Source organism: Barbatula barbatula, assembly GCF_947034865.1.
Source record: "Barbatula barbatula genome assembly, chromosome: 16".
In the NCBI taxonomy this organism is placed as follows: Eukaryota; Metazoa; Chordata; class Actinopteri; order Cypriniformes; family Nemacheilidae; genus Barbatula; species Barbatula barbatula.
The window spans coordinates 5,508,355-5,533,323 of NC_136779.1; the positions used below are offsets into that span (position 1 = coordinate 5,508,355).

Here is a 24,969-nt window from a genome sequence, read left to right on the forward strand (position 1 = left end):
ATGCCTCCTGCCAAACCCCCCAGCAGAGCTAGAGGAGGAAAGAAGGTCGCTGGAAAGTCAGAGAAACAAGAACAAGTTTCCCCAAAAAAAGGAGTCAAGACAGCATCCCAAAACCTCACAAAAACTGAGAGCGGCAAAGGTAAAAAGGAAGAGACAGCTGCTAAAGAAAAGACAAAAAAAGATGAGGATAAAGAGCAGCAAGCCGAGGCATCGGAAGATGAAGAGATAGAGACATCTAGGCAAATCGCCAGGAGGAAGCAGAAAGGCAAAACTGTACCTGCTAAGGTGACAACAAATGGTATTACAGGTAGAGGAAGGGCTGGGAACCCTGGAAAATCAAAACCTGAGCAGAAAATGACAAAAAAGAACAAATGTCCTGCTAAAGGTGTGAGAAAGAGAGGTGTTAAGGTATTGGACAAAGAAGATGATACAGAGGGTGAGAAATCAGAACGCTCGGAACAAGACAGTCAAGAAGAATCTACAAATGACAAGGAGGAGGAGCCAGAGCGTGTGGAAGAGACGGCTGAGACCGAAGTAAGCGCAGTAAGCAGTGAGGAAGTCTTAGACGGAGACAAGAAAACAGAAGAAGAAAAAGAAGAGGAAGAAAGTGAGATAAATGAGAACAATAATGAACCACCAGAAAGCAAAGTCAAAGAAGAACCTGAGGAAGAACCTGTTAGCAGCATAGAAGAGGTCGACTCTGAGGAGGTGCAGAGTGATGCCGGACAAGAGACAGTCAGTTCATTGATGAAACCAGGATCGCTAAACCTGACTGCTCACTTCCAAGGTCAGAAAAAGATGTTGAAATCCAAGATACTCCAAAAGAAGAGGCCTTCCAAAAGAGAGGAACCTAAAGCAGGTCCTTCAGAGGGGGTGCAGCTTAAAGGAATGTCTTTCTCCAAAAGCAGAGCGGCAAAAGGTAAATCTCAAATTCTGCAGTTGGCAAGTAAAACAAAGGCTTTAAATAAGACCGAGGAGGATCAGCAGGATGATCAGACAACATTGTTGAACAGACAGTCTCGTATGCTGTTTACAATGAAAGGCAAAGGAAAAGATGACAAAAATAAGAACGGCAAAAAGGAACCTCCAAAAGACACTGAAAAGGAAATAGTTGAAGGGCAAAAACAAGAGACAGAGACAACTGAGCTGGAAGAGCAGATACCCTCACAATCTACAGAGAGTCTGATAGCCCGCAAAAGAGGCATGGCTACCTTGCGTCGTGTCTCGGGATGGATTCAAAAGAAGATGCCAAAAGGCATCCACACTCAAAGAAAGATATCCACAGTCACTCAAGCGATTGGGATTTCAAAATGGCTACCTGCTTTGGTATTGATGAAAAAGAGTACTAGCACAAAGTCAAAAAAGAACCTTATCCGACATAAGATGGTTGTGAAAATGGCAAAGAAAAACGGAACTTCAGATGATTCAAAGGCGGAGACGTTGAAACCCCAGGGCGCCCCTGCTGATCCCCAAGACGATTTATGTGACGACCCTTGTACATCTTCACAAGATTTAGAAGAAAAGGTCAACTCGGGAGATGCCAAATACGCAATAGTGTTGCCCCGGATGAACAAAATCGGCAAGACAACAGAAGCCGCTGTTACATCGACTAGCACGAGCGTGGAAAACACTACTACCACCGCACGTAAACCACCAAAGCCTGGAGCTCGCCTGGTTCTACCCGTAAAGCCAGACTTGAGCCTTCTAAGGTCCATCAAGAAAATCCCACAAGACGGTGACAAAAACATAATTCCGAAGACTCAAACAAACGATAGGGAGTCCGAGCTCAAAACGGACAACCACAAGCCATTAACAGGCACTCAAGAAAGTTCAAGTGTACTGCAAGCAGCTAAGGGCAAAATTGGAGAATCACAACTGAATTTCAGCAAGCTGTCTATGTCGAAAATGTTGCTTAACGGTGGTGGAAGCATTGGCCAGAGTAAAGAAGTGGAGATGAATCGGAGGAACGCACACCAGTCAACCGAAGCCGAGACATGGAGAAACGGAGTAAGACAAGCTTCTTTTGAGGAGGATGTGGATCGAGAGGTGGCAGAATTGATAGGGAATGGTCTTTTGCCCTCCACTGTGGAGCTACACTGGGCTCAAAGTGGCCAGATGTTCGGGGATCCTCAAGACTGGATGCGTCCGGAGAACCTCCTGCCACATCAGACAGTAGAGAAGCTCACCAAATGGACGGTGTATCAGGATGATGAACATGCACATACCATTCCGGTCCACAACGGCAGAGGCCCGTGGGAATCAGAAGATCCAACTCAGAACATGCTGGAGGAGAGACTTAACAGTACTCGGGTATGAAATCTGCATTTTCTCTGGATTGTAATAAAATACTCGTAATTTTGGCACCACCGAAGAGCCGGGCTGTGGGTTCAAGTGTGGGTGTTGTGAATGGGGGGTTCTCGGGACTGACTCTTCTTTGGATTTCAGGTAATATTGCCAGGAAGCAATGAAGTTGTGGAGGTGGATGAGGTGGAAGATTTGGCACAGCTGGAGTGAGTCATCACATCCATCAACTGATACACACGTTCTCATATAGACACTGAATACGTCACACCAGCCAGAGGAACAGTTTGGCTGTGTACAAATATGCTTTCTCACCTTGTTATTTACAAAAGTTTGTCATTTCTAGTCTGAAGTGAATTAAGGTTGGCAAACACTGAACAATCATGCATCTTCTTGAGTTTTGACTTAAAATCTTCTTTAATCAAACTTCATGTTGTTTCAGAGAGGTGTCTGAGAGTTCAGTTCTGCTAAATCTGAAGAAGCGCTTTCACCGCGACGCCATATATGTACGTATTTTTTAATTGTGTCATATGAATTATGGTGACAGGACTTCTACAGAAGCCACCTCTGGTTACAATTGTGATACTACAAAATAAAGTGAAATCACTGGTGACACTTCTGATGTCTGGAGACAACAGACAATCTTTATTGTCTTCTGTTAAAGGGAGAATTTACCTAAATATTATGTCATCATTTATTCACCCTTATGACATTCAAAACCTATATGTTGCTCTTTCTTCTGTAAAACAAAGAGCATCTGTGGTTTTGTATCTATACAATGGACGTCAGTGGGGGCCAATGTTGTTTGTTACCAACATTCTTTAAAATATCTCCTTGATAGAAAGTCTGGAGTGTTTGGAAAGATGTGAGGGTGAGTCAATTATGACAGAATTTTCAGTTGTTTCCAGTCATAGTCTAAGGCCCCTGGCATTCACTGGCATGGTTTGGTCCATAATCCATCCTTACTCTGTTGGTTGTATTGTCCCACTAGTCTTGACTTTTCAGGTGTCTTCTCACTTTGTTAAAATCAACAGACGTATATTGGAAATATGCTGCTGTCCATCAACCCCTTTAAACCTCTCAGTATTTACACTGAGGAGCTGAGACAGCAGTACCAGGGTAAAGAGAAGCACAATAATCCACCGTGAGTACTTTTGTTTGGTTAAGATCGTTTCTTTTTTGACATATTAGTATCAAATTATCTTTTTATTCAATGCTAATGCCATCTGCGGTGTCTGCAGCCATATTTATGCCATGGCAGATGTTGCCTTTTGCCAATCTCAGAATACGACCCAGGAGCACTGCATTATCATAAAGTGAGTAGGATTATGGGTATTTTACATTTACATATTAAATGCTTAAATACAGCCACAGAATAAATAAGAGACCATTGCAAATTTCCGTTTAATAAGCATTTCTGTGTTTTGTGGACATTTCGGTCCATTGTCTGTTGGAGTGACATAAAGTCATCCAACAACGTGAAAGACTGACAGCATGACAAGAAACATGAAAACTAATGTAAATCCAGGTTATCGCATAAAAAATATGTTTAAGCTTTTCCAATGTACAGTATACAATCATATTGGTTAAAAGTGAATATGATCTTTTTATCTTTGCAGTATTTGAGGTCTAAAAAATTCACTGCATTTGCATTTTTGTGTTATTTTGACCTGTTTCACAGAACTAGTAGTTCACAGAATGAAACAAAAATGATCTTTTTATCGAAACACATACCTATAGTATATTTAGAAAAAAAGTACAATACGTTTAAAATGGCTTCTTATTTTTTCGTCTGCTGTATATGCATGAATGTGAATATAATTATGAATTATCTTCTATCACTTGCTATCTAAACAGTGGTCAGAGTGGATCGGGAAAGACAGAAGCTGCCAAGCTCATCGTCCACTACCTAAGTTCCATGTATCAGGGCAGAAATGATAAATTACGTCAGGTAAAGTTTGTCAAACCATATGGTTTTTGTAATGTTTTGGTACAAAACCTCTGATGTGTCACCTTCTCATTAGCCATTGGATGTTCTGCCCATTCTTGAGAGTTTTGGTAATGCCAAGACCATCCTTAACAACAACTCCAGTCGATTTGGAAAGTACCTGCACATCCATATACGACAGTAAGCCACCTGCATTTCATAACTCTGATTTAAAGGGCCAGCACCATTAAATGACCATAACATGATTTCCTTAAATTATATTCCTCTTCTCAGCGGTGATGTTGTCGGCACTTCTTTGTCAAAATATCTCCTTGAAAAATCGCGAGTTGTCTTCCAGGTTGAGTGTTCCCTATTTTAGTTTGTTCTTTTAGTGTCTGACATATGAATTAAGTTTAACTGAACAGATGTGAATGAACTTAATATGTGAATGAATGCATTTCTGTTCTTGTAGGCGAAGGAAGAGAGGAACTATCATGTGTTTTATGAACTGTTGGCTGGATTGAAGGAGTGGGACAAGCAGAGTCTTTACTTGCAAGGAGCCGAGACCTACTTCTACCTCAACCAGGTTTAGATAGAGCCTGTGTGAAGCCTATGTTTCATGATATATATATATTTTTTTCTAATTTTCCCGTTTATATGTTTTGTTAAGGGTAGGGCGTGTGAAATAAAAGCCAAGCATGATAATCAAGACTTCCAGCTCTTGGTCCACTGCTTGGAGACGATTGGTTTACATGCAGATCAACTTGCAAACATTTGGGCCATTCTGTCATCTATCCTACAGCTGGGCAACATTTGCTTCAGCTCCTATGAGGTATGCATGCTTTGATCAAGCCTGTTCATGGTCATTTGTAGCTTGTCCATATAATAATGAGAAATGAGAAAATGGCAAGTCAGATGTATTTTCAATATATCAGAAATGTTTCTTTATCGTGCACTCCAATTTATGTCAACAAACTGGTATGTTTTTATTCAAACCACAATAACTCAATTACAGCTAACTTACACAATAAAATATAGTAAAAACATGATTTTTGAATCATTAAACTTTTCATAGTCACTCAACTTTAAAGGGCTGGTTTTAAAAATGAAAAATCTTTATTTATTCACCCTCATGTTATTTAAAACCTGTTTATGCTTTTCATTTGTGGAAGACACATGTTTTGTGTCCATACAATGGAGTTCAATGGGGGCCAGTGTTGTTTTGGCTACCAACATTGTTCAAAATATCTTATTTTGTGTTCTGCAGAAGAAAGAAAGTCATGTAGGTTTGAAATAACAAGAGTCAATAATATATATATATATATATATATATATATATATATATATATATATATAAACATTTTATCACTTTAATGTTGCAGCTGTGTACGGATATGAACAATTATGTCATGTGTCTGTTTTAATTCTCCTGGGGAATATTGAAAACAAGTTTAAATCAACTTTGCAGGGATATGAAAGAGCAACTAGCTATAAATAAAATTTGATTTCCTGACTAAATTAGAGCGAGTCGTTCGAGGTGGCCCGTATTTTCAGTGAAGCCGAAGCTCGGAGAGTCGGGAATCTTTTGCAGGTGTCCGCAGAGGCCTTACAGACCGTCATCACTCACAGAGTGACAGTAAGAATCTTACATTTCCCACGTTCATCTGTTTTCTGAATTCATATAACAGAGGTATCTCCTTAAAACGCTGAGTCATCTGTTTCCACAGGAAACAGTATATGACAGGATCTACTGCCCCCTGTCTGTGGAAAGTGCCATTGAATCCAGGTCTGACAAATGAATGAGTTCACATTCTGTCTTCATTTATTCGCCTTCACTTCGTTTAAAACCTGTGCATTCTGTGATATTTTGAGAATTTGTGCTCTGAAAAGTCATACAGGTTTGGAAAGACACGAGGACGAGTAAATGATGACAGAATTGACACTAATGAGGGAACTACTCTTTATTATTAAATTGACTAATGATTTTTCAGTGAGATTACCAGAGCACAAAGCTTGTGACATACTGACACATTGCTCTTGTTATAGAGATGCTATTGCCAAGACGCTGTACTCTGTTCTGTTTGACTGGATACTTGAACGCATCAATGAGTGGTTGATGCCCACAGAGATGGACAGCACTGTTGGAGTTGTGGACATATATGGCTTTGAGGTTTGTCTTTCTGAACCATGGTTGTGCACACAGTGTCATTGAATTCTTACCTTTGTATGAAGTCTGTGTGAACCGAATGTATTTTTGTTACAGGACCTGAGTGTGAACAGCTTTGAGCAGCTGTGTATAAACTATGCCAACGAGCAGTTGCAACAGTTTGTGAACAAAGCCTTGGTGGCACAAGAGCAGGTCAGCGTGTATATTCAGAGCAGTCATGAACCTTTACTAAAGAGAAAAACTGGAAAATATCATTACATTTATTAAATAATTTAAGAAAAGTGTTTTCATATTTTTGAAATATAGATATACTGTATATTAACAGTATATAGTTCTATATTTTATGTATACACTGTATGCATTTATGACAAAAAAATAATTTAACAGAGATTTTACGGTTATTTAGATTTGTAGATTTTTCACGTATAATGTAAAAACTGTAATTTTACTCTATTTCGCTGTTTTTTTACAGATTTCTTTGCACAGATGTTTGAAATACAATAAAAAAGATCAAATTTACAAGAAAAACGTGTAATTTTACGCCCAAGCTGCCAGAAAATGATCTTTTATTACAGGATTTGTTGCTGTGTTGACACATTTTGTGTTGGTTATGTGTGTGTTTATAATAGGAGGAATATAGTGCAGAGCAGATCAGATGGTATCCAATAACACTGGAAACCGCTCATGGCCGTCTGGATCTCATCTCAGCACGGCCGTATGGAATCCTTCGCATCCTGGATGACCAAACCTGCCTTCCTCAAGTAACCAAACATTTTCGCTTTAAAACCTACAGAAAACATAAAAATAACAGATATGTACATAAATTAGTCAAATTTATAATGTGAGTGATTCCCCTCCTGTACTTCTAGACTACAGCTCGGTGATGGATTTAGAAGTATGCAGTCGAGAATCACTCATGATTTGTTTAAATATCATAAAACCCTGTCTCGTTTCAAATGCAAATGAGTCTATTCTACACATGGATTTATGGGCAGTCTTAATCTTTTTGGATGCCTCTCACTCTCTGTTTCAGGCCACAGACCATACATTCTTGCAGAAATGCCACTATCACCATGGCAACAGTCCCTACTACTCCAAACCCAAAATTCCTCTGCCGGTGTTCACGATATATCACTATGCCGGTGCTGTCACGTATCAGGCAAGCAGCCAAGCAAACTTGCTCATTCATGAGAATTGCCTCAAAAACCGTGTCATGATTTCCGACGTTTTGAACTTTTTAATGTTTGCGAGGGAATCATTTATATAGTTAATATTAAAACAGTCCTCTGTGCTTTCGTGGCTGAAATTTGTTTTATTTCACCAGGTTCATAACTTTCTGAACAAAAATCACGACCAGTTTCGGCCTGAAGTATTAGAGCTTTTCGCTCACAGTAGGTTACAGGTAAATGAATCTCAACGTTGCTCATGAAAACGCACATCACACTATCCTCTGTGATTTCTGATTTGACAGGGTTGCAAAGTAACACAATATAGTTTGCAGCATTATATATTTATGAGACTGTCTTGTCACCCAAACACAACGAAGATGTGATTGACAACAGATATCATTTGCAAGTTTTAAGTCCCATTAAGTTTTAAAGGACCAATGTTTGGTAACAAATACCTTTAAGGATTGTGTTTACCTTGTGTGTAGATGGTGTCGGGTCTCTTCCGAAAGGTACAGGAGCATTACATCCAGCAGAAAGAGCTGGGAAGAGCAAGAGGACGCAGTCAGATGACAACAGTGGCTTCTCACTTCCAGCAGTCACTTACGGAGCTCACCACCCGTTTAGAGAGGTCAACAAATATCCCTTAAAGGGCATTTCACCCACCCCATATAAAATTCTGTCTTTATTTACTCACCCTTGAGTTGTTCCAAATCTGAATACATTTCTTTGTTTTGATGAACACAGTGATATTTGGAAGAACGCTTGTAACCAAACAGTCGCCACCATTGAGTACCAGAGTAGGAGAATTGGGGGTCAAAAGTGCCCCTGAACAGTTTTCTTTTCTACATTCTTCAAAGTATGTTCTTTTGTGTTCAAATGAACAAAGACATTTTTCCTACTGTGGTAGTCAGTGGTGGTCAAGAACTGTTTGGTTAAAAGCATTGTTCAGATCAAGAGTAAATAAGGGTGAATAAATAAAGAGAATACGATTTTTCTTCTAATCTAATATCTAATATCATCTTTACAAATTTCAGTGAATATTATTTACGTCTTTTTATGTGAATACAAAATATTTCTCGTACAATCCTGTGAATGTACAGACTTGTGAGGACTTTTAATTCCTTCTCTATTTCAGGTCCAAAACTACATTTATACGTTGTTTCAAGCCAAACTTTGTTAAGGTAACTTTAATCATTTTATATATTGTTTGATATCATTTTTTTATGGACCTTCTCTAGTTCAAGGTCTGGTGTGTTTGTGTTGTTTTAGCTTCCAGGAATATTTGATGTAGATTACGTAACCACACAGCTAAGGCATGGAGGAATACTGGAGAGCATTCACATTCGGAAAGAAGGGTTTCCTATTCGCATACCCTTCGATCTGTTCATGGAGAGGTACCACAATATGACAGAATCCAGGACTATCACATGACAAGCATGTGTTTAACGTTTGCTCATACTTGAACAAATCCCTAACTCATCCATCATGCAGACGTTAATACTATTTTCTTAATAGGCAATTGTGGATTTACTATTTTTGTGGACAATCAAACATGTGAGAAAATGTATTAAATACATATATATTAAAGCCATGTGTTGCATCTCGCCCATGGCCTTCTAAAGAAAACCTTAGCATCCACCAAACAATCCACTTTAAAGGCATACTTCACCCAAAATGAAAATTCGGTCATCATTTATTCACCAAATCTGTATTCATTTCTTTGTTCTGATTAACACAGAGAAAGATATTTGGAACAACTCGAAGGTGAATAAATGATGACCCATTTATAAAACATATGACAAACTGAATAGCAACGTCCAAACAACCACCTAAGCAATATGAGAAAAATGTATTTTTCACCCTGGTTATTAAACTAAACCTTCTCTTTCTTGTAAAAATCTACAATGTATAGCTCAGTTATAGGTTTAATCTATTTCTGTCTTATTTCAAGGTATGGTGTGTTATTAGCCCAGAAGCCCGCACACTTGACCTGTAAAGAGCAGGTGGAGAGTTTGCTGGAGTCAATAGGAGCAGATGAGAGCCAGTACCAGTTAGGACTTACTAAGGTACATTAATAGTGTATTAAACAATATTAGGGTTATTTAATGTGTCGCTGTGCCGATCCCACCCACAAGTGATTTTTTTACAATTCAGGTATTTATGAAGGAGATTCTATACCAGCGGGTGGAAGATAAATGGAGCAGTACACAAACATGGGCCGCTGTGACCATTCAGAGGAACATTCGGGGCTTTATCTGCAGACGCAACTTTCGTTTCTTTAAACAGAAAGCTATTGTCCTTCAGTCTCATATCAGGGGCCACCAGGCCAGGTATGTGCATAGAATATGCTGAGATGTGTGAATTTGAAATGATAAATGAACAGAACTGAAGCAAATTTGATCCGTAATGTAAACGAACGTTGCCCTCTTTTGGTTACAGGAAGTACTACAAGAAACTGAAGCAATCCTTCACTCAATTCTGGGCTACTATGATGATAACAAGAAACACGATCAAAAGACGTCAATGGAGGGTGAGAGTCTTTATACCTCTTTCTGTTTTTGACACATGTAGAAATATATGTACATCGCAAGGCAGCCAAGCCCACTTCTTTACAAATATGATATAAGATTGCAGTAAATTTCAGCCCCACTCTTTCCATTTTATCAAATAATTATTTCACAAATCATACAATTGTCCCAGGAAGTGTGCATATTCTTAAAACTCAACAAAAATGTACGATTTTTATTTTAGACCGCAATAAACTGTTAAGGATCCGTGTGTCAATCACTGCTGATGGGCTTTATTCATGTCACAAATATTACAGTATGTGTGAGATCAGAGCGTAAAACTTACATCATAAATTATGAGTCTCTATATTATCAATTTATTTCCTTCTTTAAAAGGACTTTGGACCCGTTTGCGCACTTAGTGAGTTTATGAGGTGGAATTCAGTTTAAATTGTTACTTTTTGTTTCCTATTACATGACAAGAACTTCTACAGGCAAACAGTATCAAACATCATGTTTTAATGTTACTGTTCCACTAAAGTTTTATGTCAAATAAATTTTCTGACCGCTCCGTTAAATTCTTTGTCCTTTTGTAGTAAAAAGACAAAAACACAGTTATGGTGCGTCATGTGTAAATGTAACGCATGTCATAGCTGGGCGAGGTGAGCTCCACCCTCTTACCTGCTCTTTCATCTTTGATCCCACCAGCCCTTGTTTGCCCCAGTCTCTCTCTCTCACACACCGTCACGGTCCCTGTTTCTTGGATTTCAAATCCTGCTGTGATTTATGTGATAACATGTATGTTCATGTTGCTGGTAAATAACTTCTATGGGGCTGCATTTGGGTTAATAACGTCCTAGGTAGGTAATGTTTAATATCATTTATCCGTATTGCACATAATCGAATGGTTAACAATACAGTATTCAGGGGAAGGAAATGTAATGATTTCTGTAAACAACATATATGTCAAATAATGTTTGTTTTTAATTCAGATCAAAAAACCTTTGGTTTGTATTGTATTGTATACTGTATCAGTCAAAAGTATTCATCTGGATAGGTCCTATTTAATTCAGTTTTTCTATTCTATTTCAGAATTATATTAATGTACCTTCACAATAGAAGTACAGAATATTTATTTTGACAGAAAATGTGTATTTTTTATTAATCAACGGATTTCCGTATCAGCAAAATACACAAATATACAGTATATATATATAGGTTGTATTATGTATGAATGTATGAACTGTACTGTATGCATATATATATATATATATATATGTACAGCTCTGAGAAAGGCATTCTGGGATACTTTTTAAACAGTGTTACAGTATAGTTTCATGTTTGCTGAGCACTTTCTCAACTTTTGTCTACAGTTTTGTTTAATATCAAGAATCGATGCATGCTATAGACTAAACGGTCTTTCCATACATAAATTCATGTCCAAATGTTTGTCACGTTTAAATGATCCACTAAGTTTCATAGACAAATACTTTCGTTTTTTGTCGTCTTGTTTCCTGCCATTGTTTAAGCAGTTTGGACTCTGTCCTCCTGAGCTGTCAAATAGTCTGCTGTTAAAGTGATTGTAGTGTGTTTAAGCGGTGAGACTGGTTTGAGATATGATCCTGGAAATGCGTTCAATGGGTTGAGCAGCTTTGTGTTGGTCTGTTTGATTTAAAACGCTTTAATGTCATGCAAACAGGGAAAATATCTGATTGAAAAAAAAACATGACAGATTTCTTTCAGTTCACTGGGGTTATTTCAGCACCCATGGAAACATTGATATACAAGACAGAAATGCTATTGATGCAGTTAAATGAAATGAGCAATAAACGACAAGATAAAGTGTTAGGGATTGGTTTGGGGAGGAGCGAGTGGAGGGACGGTCTTCGTGGGATATAAAAGCCACCCAGCAACTAAGAATAGTTCTGTTTACCTTTCATGATGCCATGGACAGGTAAAAGGACAAACGAATGGGATAGTCTTACAACATAAATGTTCAATTGTTTAGTCATGAGAGGATAAAGCAAATATGTGATTAGACAGAAGGTACTTTTAGAAAAATGTTATTTTATAATGTTAGATTGTGTTTGTATTTTGCTTTGATTAGGAACATACAGCTAGAACCAGTGTTAAACAAGTAGAAAAACCTACATCTACCTCTTCAGAGATGGTGAGACACCCAACGTTTCTTACTGTTTCTCATTCTTTCTGTTTTTGATTTTCTGTTGGTTGTGTTGATTTATTCATTCTTTTGCACCACAATGTAAGTTTTTTTTTCTGTAACTAACAACTTCAAGTGAACCCTTTCACACGTAGAGGTCACTACATTGGACATCTAAAGTTCTCTTGTCTTACACTCCCTTATACGAAAAACACACAAAACATCCTGACTGAGGTTGTCATGAATAGAATTTTTGCTCAAGGGTTTGCTTTAAGGGTTAAACGTTGTTTTTTATGTTCACATCTCAAAAACGAATAATTATTATCTGTTTTCAAAAGGATGTGGGAATATTGGAGATCCCGGCTGATCTGTCGGCCAGATTACGCAACGCAGCAGGTGAGAGCTTCAGGTTTAAGATTTTCAAATAGATTTATTGGTATGGTTTAATTAATATGATATAATATATAATACTTATTTACAAAAAATTTACTATTTACTACTTTACCAATGCATATGTTAACACAAAATAATACATTACAAAGTATATATATATATATATATATATATATATATATATATAAATAAAATTATATCGAAATATATTTATATAAGCGTCTCATCCTCTCTCATTCACTAAATGTTTTACTTTAGGTTAAATTCTGCATGGATAAAAAAAAGCTTATTCATTATGCAGTGTTTCTTTCTTTTCACTACATTTTCCTGTGATGCCTTGCAGGACGACCACAAGGATCAGGGGTCACTGAAGTGGCTCTGCCACAGGTCAAATCCAAACACAGTCTCTCACTGCCCCTAGGCATCGACAACAATCCTTTTTCTAAATATGCCAACACAGTTTTGAAGGTATACATTAACATCAAGGTTTTATTAAACAATCCATTGAACACATGTATTTTCATTGAAGAAAACCAATTTCGTGCATTTGTTGTGTGATCTGTTGTCTTTCAGGACGGATGGTGCCAACCAAAGGGCTACCCGCTTCATAGACCTTTGACCTCTCTGGACGCTGAGGATGCCCGAACTGCTTTAGAAATCTACAAACTGGTCAGTGAGATGCCTAAAACATGTGCCATTAATTTAATGCTTGTATTAGATGAAAAAAAGTTGGGTGGCAAACGTTCAGCTTTTTGTTCTGTGTTGTTTAGATCCTGCGTTTCACTGGGGACTCAGATCTGACTGGCTGGCAAGAGCAGATGTTGGGAAACTACATTGTGGAAAAGAGCCAATCTCAGACCAACATCAGAGATGAGGTTTTAGCTCAACTGGTGTACCACACCTGGGACGGGGAGAGAGAGGAGAGCGCCTTGCGTGGCTGGTTGCTTCTGGCGTGCTGTCTGAGTGCCTTCGCACCCTCTCCAGCCCTGGAGAAACCTTTGCTCAAGTATATCAAACCTGATACACGTAAAGACACCATAAATAAATGAATTTAAATTCTCAGATCAGACAGATGTAAATTGTTTTGTTTTTGTTAGGTTTGTGTCAGATTGGGGTCCAGGAGAGTATCGGTCGTTGTGCCAGCACAAACTGCTCACCTCCCTCCAGCTTCCCTCTCCTGCCTGTAGGCAGCACCCTCCGACACAGCTCGAGTGGACAGCCAATCAGAGAAAAGGAAAAATGGTAGTGGAGGTCAACACTTTTAATGGTGAGGATGACAGTGGTTTTGAGCCAATAGGGTGCGTCTGATCGGTGGAATGATTCAGGTGTTCTTGGTGTGGCACATGGTTGACCAGGATACAGTGTAAACATGAAACGATTGCATAGTCACGTGTGCTTTACCGGTACAGTCCAAGTAAATAAGTTAGAACATTTATAAATGATTATAGTAAAGTATAAAAAATTGTCATCATGTGTATTTGAGGAAGATTTTAAAGGTATTTGTTACTAAACATCTTTTTTTTAGATGAGCGGTTGACAGTAGAGGTAGAGTCTTGGACCACAGGGGAGCAGCTAGCTTCTTGGCTTCTAAGCTACAGGTAGCCAAGATTAAACATTGTCTAAATATGTGATTCTTTTTTTATTTTTTATAAATTGATTATATTTCTTTAAATACAGTACAAAAATGTGTATTTGTTTTTGTCAGGGGTCTATCTGAAGCTACACAAGGCTGGTCTGTATCTCTGCTGGCTGGGGAGGGCTGGACTGATCTGGCTGGCTGCGACTTTGTCATGGATCTTTTGGCTGGAGTGGAGGCTGACGTGCCCCTGGGTCACCCACCTGCACAACCCGATTACCTCTTTGGTGACATGGGTGACAGGTACCATGTTTGTTGACATATTTCCTTTGCAAACCTTTTTAGTTCTCATTATTATTTAGTTCTCATTCATGTGCCATGATTTGTTAATTGGTCGATTTCAGGTAGTAAGTAGGAGGGCCATTTTTATTCTAGTCATTTGATTGGACGACAAACATTGTGCAGTCATCAATATTTTTGGTTCTGTTTTTATGGAAAAGATGTATATCAGATGGCCTCCAAGCTAATAGGCATAAACTAAAAGCCACAAAACTTTTTTATTAGGATGATGGCCACTGACCTGGATGATTTCATCCCACCTGCTCCATCCATGCAGGCTCCTGGTCTCCCGTCTTTTCAGGCATCTCCATGGGACACCTACCAACCACCTTCCACATCCCAAGGTGAGTTAGCAAGAGCTGTTATAGACAGGGAGTAAATTATTTTATTGTTTATAGAGATGAAAGAATACAAGCAACAGGTGGGGAGTTAGCAGCTGACTCTCCTTGTTGAGTAAATAATGAAGGACACACCTGTAATACTGCTTCTTTCAGGATCAGAAGGGCGACAGATCGATTCTTACGTCGATGACCTTTTTGATCCAGTGTTGGATCATGGTCTTCCGGTCAGTGGCATAAATGTTTTTGTGCAGTTCTTCATAAATAATGTACAGTGTTTGTAGATTTGTCAGCAAAGGATATTGATCTTTCCACATAGAAAGATATATTGATATATTTTGATGTATTTTTGTATTATTTTAAAGTCCTTACTAAGCCACGTGTCCTACATAGACTTTGTTGTTATATGTGGATGAAGTTCAATAAACCAGTAAATATTATATATCTTTGGCACTTATTAACTCCGAAGCACATATTGCTGGAGTGAGGTGTAATTATGTGTGTTTTATTGAGACCATTACTGTTTGTTTTTAGGACTTTGAACGAATAGCCATGATGAATCGAAGAATGAGAGGCGCGGGGGGAATGATGCCCAGCATGTACACTGGAGCAGGTACATTACAGATTCTACATCTCTGGTTTATGTTGCCACGCCCCCTTTAAAAACACAAGCCTGATAACCAATTTAAAAATGGTTTAAAACAATACATATAAGTATGTTGAGAGTGTTGGATAATTTGGAAAGTGACCAGTGGTATTTTGTCTATTAAAATTAACCAATAAAAAGACCCCAAAATGTGAAGGTAGGGACTCCAGAAATCATCAAGCACTGAAACCGTTTTACAAATCTTTTATTTTCTTACATTAGGAATGCCGATCAATCCTGCCATGGTTGGCTATCCTGCCACACCAATGATGCCAAACATGATGCCCGCTGCTGCATCCATTCCCATGATGCAACACATGCCACGTAAGCAACCTGCTGTCTGTTGTCATCTCTTTCTAATGTATTTCCAATATCCTAATCTGTTGAATTTCCTTCCTTCCTTTTTTTAACATAGCAATGATGATGCCAACTGCTATGCCAACAACAACACCAAATGTCGGCACACAGCAAATGGCTGCCCAGCAGCAGGCCTTTATCAATCAGCAGGCTCTGCTCCTGGTGAGTAAAATGTGTAATATATGATGTAATATGTAATATTTGATGATGTTTGTATATATTTTTTAATAAGTTATTATGGTCTCTCAGGCTCAGCAGATGACCATGCAGGCGATGAGTCTGTCCCAGCAGCAACAGCAGGAAGATATACGTAAACGTCAGAAAGACTCACAGCGGTCATCACCACGGCAATCCCGCCGCTCTCCTCCCCGCCGGCGCGCACCCTCACGCTCGCCTCCCCGCCGGCGCGCACCCTCACGCTCACCCTCGCCCATCCGATCCTCGTTCGAGAAACCCAGAACTCCGAGTTCCAAAAAAGCCCCCGAGACCCTTCCCAAGCACCGCCCCCCTGAGGTAGAGCAAAGTTTTGTATGCTGTACATACAGTACTGTATCATTTATCTCACATTTAATAATTCTTGTATTTTTTAAGATTCAGTCTGTGAGGGAAGATATTAAGGCCCCGGAAGATCTAGGCTCCTTTCAAGATAAGAGAACATTTTTTCAAAAGATTGGTGAGTAGATGCTATCAAATCAGAATGCTTAAATAAGCAGCATAATCGAATAAAAGACACAATTTTTACAATCTTTATGCATATCAGGTACGTCAGAAGCACGTCCAAAGCCCGCCCCTAAGGTTGCTAAGCCACTGATTTACTCGAATCCACAAGTGCGCCAACCAACGTCACCTCCTCCAGTAAAGAATGAAGGTCAGACAGCTTTTAAGATTACAATGTGTTACTACAGTACATAAAGCTTTTGCTTGACATTCTGGGTTGAGAAGCTCAAACCCTTTTTTTATCTAAACAGTCAAACCGCTCCCAGCACCTCCAATAATACCCGAACCTGAAGCCGAACCTCCAGAACCCACATCTCCTAAACCAGAACCTACTAGTAAAATTAGAGAGATTATAAAAAAATACCAGAACCGGCCTGCTCCGGAACCGAAAGCCTTCGAGCCTGTCAGGTAGGCTGAAGATATTAAATTCAGTTTTGTTTAGTTTTCCAGTGCAAATTCCCACTCATTGTAAACCAGCCCACATTATCAAAACATCAATAATTTTCATTGAAATTAAGTTACTTTCATTTTAAATGATGTCTCCTTGTGCTGCAACGTTACTCCAACCTCTGTCATTCCTGAATTCTTGTACATAGTGTGCTTCTACCTCATACCTTGACATTAATCTCGGTTGTTAAACAGATGGCATAGTGTTGACTAATCTTAACAACGAGGACTTTGATCTTCATAGGGTTCCAGCCAAGCATTTTGTAAAGAAGAATAACCCCAAAGAAGAAGCACTGGCCATTCTTAATGCTAAGGGTCCCGTCTCTCAACAAAAGGTACATTGACCTGCCGTGTTTTAAGTGTGCATTCAAATTTCAAACTTATCTCAAAACATGAACACAATTTCAAATTTTTTAAGAGATATTATATATTTCAATGATACGTTTTTATCAGGAGAAACATCTTAGAAGTCAGAAATGTGCTCTCTATTTGTTCTTCCATGTTACTGGTGCAGAAACAGTGGAATGAGAAGCCTCCTCCTCCCCCTGAGTCCCAAGGCCCTCGAGCCATTTCCAACAGTATGAGAGAGAAACAGCTTTCGCTGGCTGATCTCTTCAATTCTCAGCGATCACGGGCCCTGCCTCCTCCTACTAGCCACACCCCTCCCCCTAACATCCCTGACCCGCCACCGATGCCTGCACCTGGACTAAGTAAGTGATGTTGCTTGTTATTCTCATTATTTTCATGAATTAATCAAGGCATGAACACATAACAATGTTTGTCACCACAGTTTCATCATATAGATTTGAACCCAATTGATCTAAGTTAAACTGATCGCTTTTATTAATACAGTCCTATAATTTTATCCCGTCTCTGAAGATAACTTAAGCAGAATGGCAGAGGAGGAGAGCGTTCGTTCACAGATGCACAGATTCTCTGCCAGTGTCTACTTTTCATACTCCAGCATGCCTGGCAAACTCTTCCTGCGCAAGGAGGTAAAGCCATAAGACGGATGATTTATGACTCCAAGTCAGTTTCTATCTTAGTTACACCTCTCATTGTATTTGTGTTCTCTCGTACCCAGTTGTTCTATCCCAAAGAGAAATTCAACCACCCGTACACCCTCAACTTGCTCTGTGAACAGGTCGGTCATGCATGTTACGTGTTTTGCTTACTGGGAATAACTTTTGAAATATTAAAGTCCCTGTGAACCGGAAGTTGCGAATGAGAAAAATAGTGGTCGCTTTAGTTTTTTTTCTGTGATTTAATTTGATTTTTTAAAACAGCATTTTATAATGGAACTGGCAGCAGACTGAGATTGAAGGGGAGGAGTTAATGGATTCCCCTCCCAAGCCGTCTAACATACGGCATTTAAAATTCATTACAGGAAGGAAGTGCATTTTCTGATTTTTACTGGCACACAAATTTTAAAAAGCGAATGATCCACATTTATAAACTTTTTACAATAAACGCTGCAATATTTCATGAAAAAATTAGCATTGTCATTTTTTTATTTCACTGGGACTTATGTTATTTTTATGTTTATAGATACTGTAGTGTAAAAGTTAGTTATAATAATGGTTTGGGCTATTCTAGTATTTTTGGATTAGACAGAATTAAGTAGTTTTTTTAATGACATTAACAATTACTTTTTTCTTGGACTATATTCTAAAGATAATCTATTCGTTATAGATCATGAGAGACACTTACTCAGATTCCTGTCTGAGGATTTCACGTGAGGAACGGCGAAAAATGAAAGACCTGTTGGGTATGACCAACGCTGTTCAATGTCCTAAAATAATTTCACAATGCAATAACAAATTAAATAAAAACCTTTGCATAATTCACTGTGTCCCGTTCTGTCTCACCAGCGAGCTTTCACATTGGAACCAGCATCAGTTCTCTTGAGGACGTTGCTATGAAGAAAAGGATTGTCATGGCAGCAAGAGATAACTGGACCAATTACTTTGCCCGTTTCTTTAATGTAAAGGTAAACTAGTTTTATTTTATAACTCGCACAACACAGTTTGATCAGCAGTCTCAATCTTCTTTTGCTTTTGTGTGCACGTGTGTGTAGGTAGGAAACAGAGGAGATTCTCAAATTCTAGGAGTCTCTCATAGAGGAATTAGACTGCTGACGGTGGCCAGAGCTTCAGGCATTAACCCCAAACATCTGAAACTGCTCCACAGCTACAGGTAGAAAAGGCACAATAAACAGGCTCTTACTATAGTAAAATAGTAAACGTGTAAACATGTTTTATTTTTGTTTAGTTATGCACAGGTTCTGTCAGCGCAGCAGAAAGGAGCCGGAAAGGTTGTGATCTCTTTGACTAATGAGGACCTGGAAGTCCATTGCCCACAGTCTCCTCAAATCGCTGCTGTGATCCATCTCTTTCTTATGGAACTGATAAAGGTTCAATTCCCTCCTTGTACTTAAATGAATAGGTTACCCCCCAAAACTTCTGCCATCGCCATGTGTTGTTTAAAACGTGTGTTTGAATCAATCTTCTTTGGAACACAACATAATATATTATGTTGTATTGTGTACACGCTATGAAAGTCAGTGGGAGCCAAGTGTGGTTCGGTTACTAACAATCTTCAAAATATCTTCCTTTTTGTTTTTATGAGAAAGAAAGTAATATAGGTTTGGAATGACATTAAGTTGAGTAGTGATGAAAATTGGTTTGACTACCCCTTTAAATTAAAGACGACATCATTTAGAAATGGTCTGTTTATGTTCCCCAATCTTAGAGTTTACTTGCATCTGGCCAGACTGTTTCTTTGCTATAGTTATTCTAAAGATTGCAATTAAATCGATTCTCATTTGGCAGGACTCAGACTATGTAATAGCTGTAAAGAGCTATGTGACCGATGACAAGAGCATGTTGAGCTTTCAGCGAGGTGATGTCATCAAATTACTGCACATGGATGGACTTAAGGATGGTAAGATTTTTAGACATTTGTGAAACTTTTGCTTAAAGCTGCTGGAATTTTTGTAGTTTTAATACCAAATAAAATGGTAAAAAAATCAATTTCAGAAACTCAAAACATTGGAGATCATTTAAATGAGTAGTGTTTTGATGGGGCTGTCTACTAAATCTAATTATTTTTAGAAAACCTCATACATTTAATTGTAAAAGTATAAAATAAGTCATTTTATACTTTTAATTCTTACAGGACAAAAAAAAAACAAGTGTCAAATGTTTATGTACTGAATGTGATTAATATAGACGGCTTAAGTAGTAAAACATCAAAGGTGTTTACTCATTTGGGGTCTCTGCAGGATGGATGTTCGGTTCCACTGGGGGTCGATCAGGACTTTTTCCCGTGGATGTCTCTCAGCCCTGTGCCCCACCAGACTACCACAGCAGCAACATGGAGAAGCAGCTATACAGGAGGAAGAGTATGAGACTCACTGGCTCCTCCCCCAATGTCCCAGTCAATAGCTCCGCCCCCAACATCCCCCCTATGCGTGCAGTTTCTGTCGGCAGTGAACGCAGTCTAGATAGGGCATCCATCGGGAGATCTGAACCAGACCGTCAGCAGTATGCCATGACTGAGTTTGCCAGGAAATACTTCACAGATGTCATCTCCAGGTGAGGACTTTGGAAAATTGGTTTGAATCAGACTTAAGAAAGGTAACTCTACAGAAGAATATTTCGAAAAATAAAATCTCTGTCTATCACTTTTTCACAGTCCTTCTAATGGTGGAAAAAGTCTGAATGAGATCCTTGAATACACTCCAGTATGTATAAAGCTTCAAGTTTCTCCGTCTCATCAAGTGTGTTTGTGACTTAAAAACTGTTTTACCGGTGTTTTCTTTCATTAGAATCCCATTCAGGAATCGCTTATCCATTTCACAGACAGTGATCTCAATCGCCAGGGTGCTCAGAGTTTCATGGGTAAGATAACTAATGATAAACATACAAAACAAACAAGCAGACATACTGTGTTGGTTACGCAGAATAAACCCAGACAGGGTTAAAACGTGGTCAGGTGTTCCTGCACCACCCTAAGGAGTTTATTTCAATTATTACAGCTAATCGTACATTGTATAATAAAAATATAAACACACTTAAACATTGATTTGAAATTAACTTTAAAGACTAGAATATTAGAATTGGCCAATCAGAACCAAGCAATTTATGCAGCAATGTAATAAACAACAAATATTGTACACGTCGTGTGTTTATGTGTTTTGTGATCTCTCTACAGTTCTGATGCAGTTCATGTCGGATCAGCCTATAAAGAAAAATCAGTCAGAAGGCGACTGTGTAAACTTCATTCTACAAGTGAGATTTTTCTCCTCACCTACTTCATTTTCATTTCGGAGATACAATGAGATCTGTAACCTTGTTTTGCTTTAGCTGGGGAAAGAGAAGGAATTCCTCAGAGATGAGATCTACTGCCAGATCATCAAGCAGACCACCAAGAACCCAGTCAAGTGAGTTTATGTACGGTATTTGTACGAAGATGTCTGGCTGCATGGGTGTGTATGTTCTAATGTTGACATCATTGTGATTAACAGTTTATGAATGTCTTTACTATGTATAGGGAAAGCTGTACTCGCGGTTGGCGTTTGCTGAATCTGGTGACTGGATTCTTCCCCTGTTCCAGTACACTTCTGCCATATTTCACCCACCACCTGGAGATCATCATGCAGGATGCTAACCATCCCTTTCAGGGTACAGTGTTCACCTCCAGCAGTTTACAGTGTACTCGTTGTGTAAATCTTTAGCTTTTCCACAGTGGTAAGAGCATGGCGCTAGCAACGCCAAGGTCATGGGTTCGATCCCAGCGATGGCACATACTACAAATGTATAGTACAATGCAAAGTGTTTGTCAAATGCATAACTGTAATGTACATGTAAAATCAGCTTTCACATTTTGTGAATTGAATGAGAAATGAATCTATTTGTATGAGGAACTGGCTTTCTTAATATTTAAAAGTAATGTTTTTCATGTGTGGGTTTGCGTTTAGAGTTGGCAAATGCGTGCGAAAAGAATCTAAGGAAATCTCTACATTTTGAAGGACGTAGGCATATTCCCTCCCATTCAGAGATGGAGGCTATCTTGGTGAGTAAAAAGCAAAAGTCCAAAAGTTTTTTTAAAAGAAAAGCATATTTTCAATTTCAGGAGCATCCTTGACTCAAGCGCCTATTCATATCTGACCCCGCTTTAATGTCATTTTATTTTTAACTTTTTTGGGACTTTTAAGTATATCTTTAGTGTCGTCGTTTGTATCTTTAATCATTTCTAAGTGTAATTACAGGCTGGCAGGAGCTCTCGAAGGCTTCCCATCATGTTGCCTGGTGGAAATGAATTTGCCTGCAAGATTCGCAGCTTTAGTGTGAGTGTGCCTCCACTTTCTATTTTTTGTTATCCTCTCACCCCCACGATTGCACAGAATCAACTGATCTGGCATGAATATAATATGTTTGGGTGTCGTGTGTCTGTTTCTATAGGTCACATTTGAGGTAATAACAGACATTTGTACAGAGATGGGCATCGGGAATCCAGCAGAAATTAAGGAATTTTCCATCTTTGCTACTAAAAAAGGATGTGAGATGTTCTCTGTTGTTCATACTAATGTACTGTTTAGAATATAAGTACAGTAAATTCATCAAAACTATAGAGCAGCACAACTATGGCTGTGGAAATTATGTTGAAAATAACAACATATAAAGTAAATCAAAACTATGTTATATTTTAGCATATTCAAATCTCTTGGCGTTTTATCATTTAGCTTCTTGAGATCTCAATCTTGCAAGCTTTTTAAAGAGTATTGTTAGAATTTCCATTTTTTCAGTACTTTAACGTATTCATGATCTTCTTGTGTCATCTACTTTCTTTAGCTAATGTGACCCGCCCGATTCACTCAGATGAGTATCTGTTTGACTTCCTGTTGGATGACGGCTCGGTCTCCCTTTCTTTTAATCGAATTATCTGGAAACACCCGCTCCACTTTGAAAACGATTTTTACGTGGAGTTCCACTACCAGCTGGTACCAGATTTTCAGATGCATTTTTATGTGGAATTTCAAATGCGCGAATGTATTTAAAGTGAATGCAGTGAATGCTCAATGTCAGGGAATAGTGGCTTTATGCAGATCTATGAAATGGCTTCAGAAGACTTGGAATTTGTATATTTTAATAAACTAAAGTTATATTAATTTCACATTTACTAATACCATTTTTAAACCAAATGGTGTTTTTGTCCAGTGGCAAAGTGTTACCATTGTTGGTTTTGGAGTACGTTGGATACTGAGTATGTATGTCTTATAGCTTCTGGCTGATTATCTGGATGGGAAAATATTGCTGCCCAGCTCCACAGTTTACCAGCAGGTGGCTGAGCTGACCGCTCTTCAACACCTCACCCTTGGACTGACTCAGCCACCCACAAAGTAATATTTATCTCTCAAGCACAATGAATTTTTATCTTTCCAAAATAAAATTGGGAATTGAGACGCAAAATATACCATTTCTAAAGCCTTTATTTATATTTGATGAAGTTATTTGGACACTCATATTGATTAACAATGTTCATTAGTCCTGAGATAAAACAGTACCTTCCCCAGTCGGATCTGGTCAACCTCGATGATGAGAGGCTTCTCGCTACTATACGGGCACAGTTTTCTGCATTTGGCCCCCTAAACCATCTTGATGCCAAAACTCGCTTCCTAAGTGAGTAAACAAATATGTCTAAATGCGTTTTTAAATTCAATTTTTTTGTGAACAGCCCTCCTGAAATAAAAACTGTTCAAATTCGAATGCTTTCCGTTATGAACAATCCATTAGAGTTTCTATATGTTTCAGCAGGGAATTATTAATTTGACATCCTTCATCTTTGTATTCGTTTTCTTAAATGTCTTTTCTAAACAAACTCTTTTATCCTTACGTTCCAGAAAGTGTTAGTTCACTGCCATTTTTGGGATTTAATATATTTACCGCTCAGAAAGTAAGTCATGGCAGCTGTCCTTCTCCCTGCCTGATCGCAGTCAACCATGAAGTGATCTTGGTCCTAGACCCACAAACACAGGTACAGCGATGATATTCAGTTTATAGGTTTATACTTGTAAACTGGAATGCATTGCCTTTAATTTACATTACTCTTTTAGCACTAACATATGTGTTAATCAATTTGTTGTTGTTAAATATCAATAACCAAACTATCACAAAACATTACAGAACACATGCTTGACCCTGTCTCTGGAGGATGTGCAGTCCTTGCGCTCAGTTCGCCCTAAAAAAGATAAGCTGCCAACAGTTGAGATCAATTCTATAGGCCAAACCTCGTCCAAGATGATCACTTTCCATCTGAAGCAGGTACGTATGAAGGAAAACGTATGCAGGAGATTTTTTTTATAAAAGAGCAACATTTACTATAGGGGTTGCATGTTTTTAGGCATCAAATTAATTTGCTCTTTTTATTTTCACCAGGCGAAAGAGTTTTGCCACACTGTCGCTGTGATTATGGAAGAAGTGGTGAAAGCCTCTCAGAGCAGCTTACCCAGTCGGGCTGGAACACCACACTAAACAGCAGATATGTGCGAACTTTCCTTCTGACAGAAACAAAAGAAACTCCCAGAAATGAAAATATATTTATGGTTATAAATTGAAATGTATTGGTTATACTGGAAACTATAATTGTCTATGTGGTGGGATATTCTGGCGAATGGAAACGGAACACAATTAAACCCGTAATAAGGCCCGAGATTTTAATGGGAAACAGCTAATATTTTAGTATGTTATTTATAATAAAAACCATAATAAATGTTTTATACTTTTTTCCAGCATGGTATCACACAAAATGCTCTAAAATATCATGCCATTCAGAATTAAAAACATTATGTTTTGATAAAATAAATATATAAAAAGTTTACGTGAGGCTACCCTATGTGTCATTTGTTTGAGCAGTCATTTTG

General features: G+C 38.5%; 1 protein-coding gene across 1 annotated transcript; it reads left to right on the forward strand.

Moving 5' to 3' along the window:
• Nucleotides 1-24,924, forward strand: myo15b (myosin XVB; the record flags this gene model as incomplete). The annotated part of the gene is given in 64 exon segments (XM_079476851.1): nucleotides 1-2,310; nucleotides 2,446-2,510; nucleotides 2,744-2,807; nucleotides 3,336-3,445; nucleotides 3,543-3,617; nucleotides 4,159-4,252; nucleotides 4,326-4,429; nucleotides 4,523-4,586; nucleotides 4,701-4,814; nucleotides 4,899-5,060; nucleotides 5,751-5,864; nucleotides 5,956-6,014; nucleotides 6,275-6,398; nucleotides 6,492-6,587; nucleotides 7,025-7,156; nucleotides 7,429-7,554; nucleotides 7,720-7,797; nucleotides 8,050-8,192; nucleotides 8,700-8,745; nucleotides 8,834-8,958; nucleotides 9,516-9,630; nucleotides 9,719-9,894; nucleotides 10,004-10,094; nucleotides 12,179-12,241; nucleotides 12,571-12,628; nucleotides 12,969-13,093; nucleotides 13,199-13,294; nucleotides 13,396-13,631; nucleotides 13,723-13,892; nucleotides 14,151-14,223; nucleotides 14,331-14,504; nucleotides 14,766-14,884; nucleotides 15,035-15,105; nucleotides 15,413-15,491; nucleotides 15,747-15,848; nucleotides 15,940-16,043; nucleotides 16,131-16,394; nucleotides 16,473-16,554; nucleotides 16,642-16,749; nucleotides 16,850-17,006; nucleotides 17,290-17,380; nucleotides 17,560-17,755; nucleotides 17,925-18,040; nucleotides 18,130-18,189; nucleotides 18,738-18,813; nucleotides 18,917-19,041; nucleotides 19,135-19,241; nucleotides 19,317-19,458; nucleotides 19,877-19,988; nucleotides 20,329-20,641; nucleotides 20,742-20,790; nucleotides 20,875-20,947; nucleotides 21,261-21,337; nucleotides 21,413-21,489; nucleotides 21,600-21,730; nucleotides 22,027-22,121; nucleotides 22,318-22,395; nucleotides 22,511-22,607; nucleotides 22,901-23,049; nucleotides 23,330-23,448; nucleotides 23,595-23,728; nucleotides 23,950-24,083; nucleotides 24,233-24,370; nucleotides 24,485-24,924. Coding segments are annotated over 64 exon segments (9,453 nt in total). The 3' UTR covers nucleotides 24,581-24,924.
• Nucleotides 24,925-24,969: the final 45 nt, after the last annotated feature.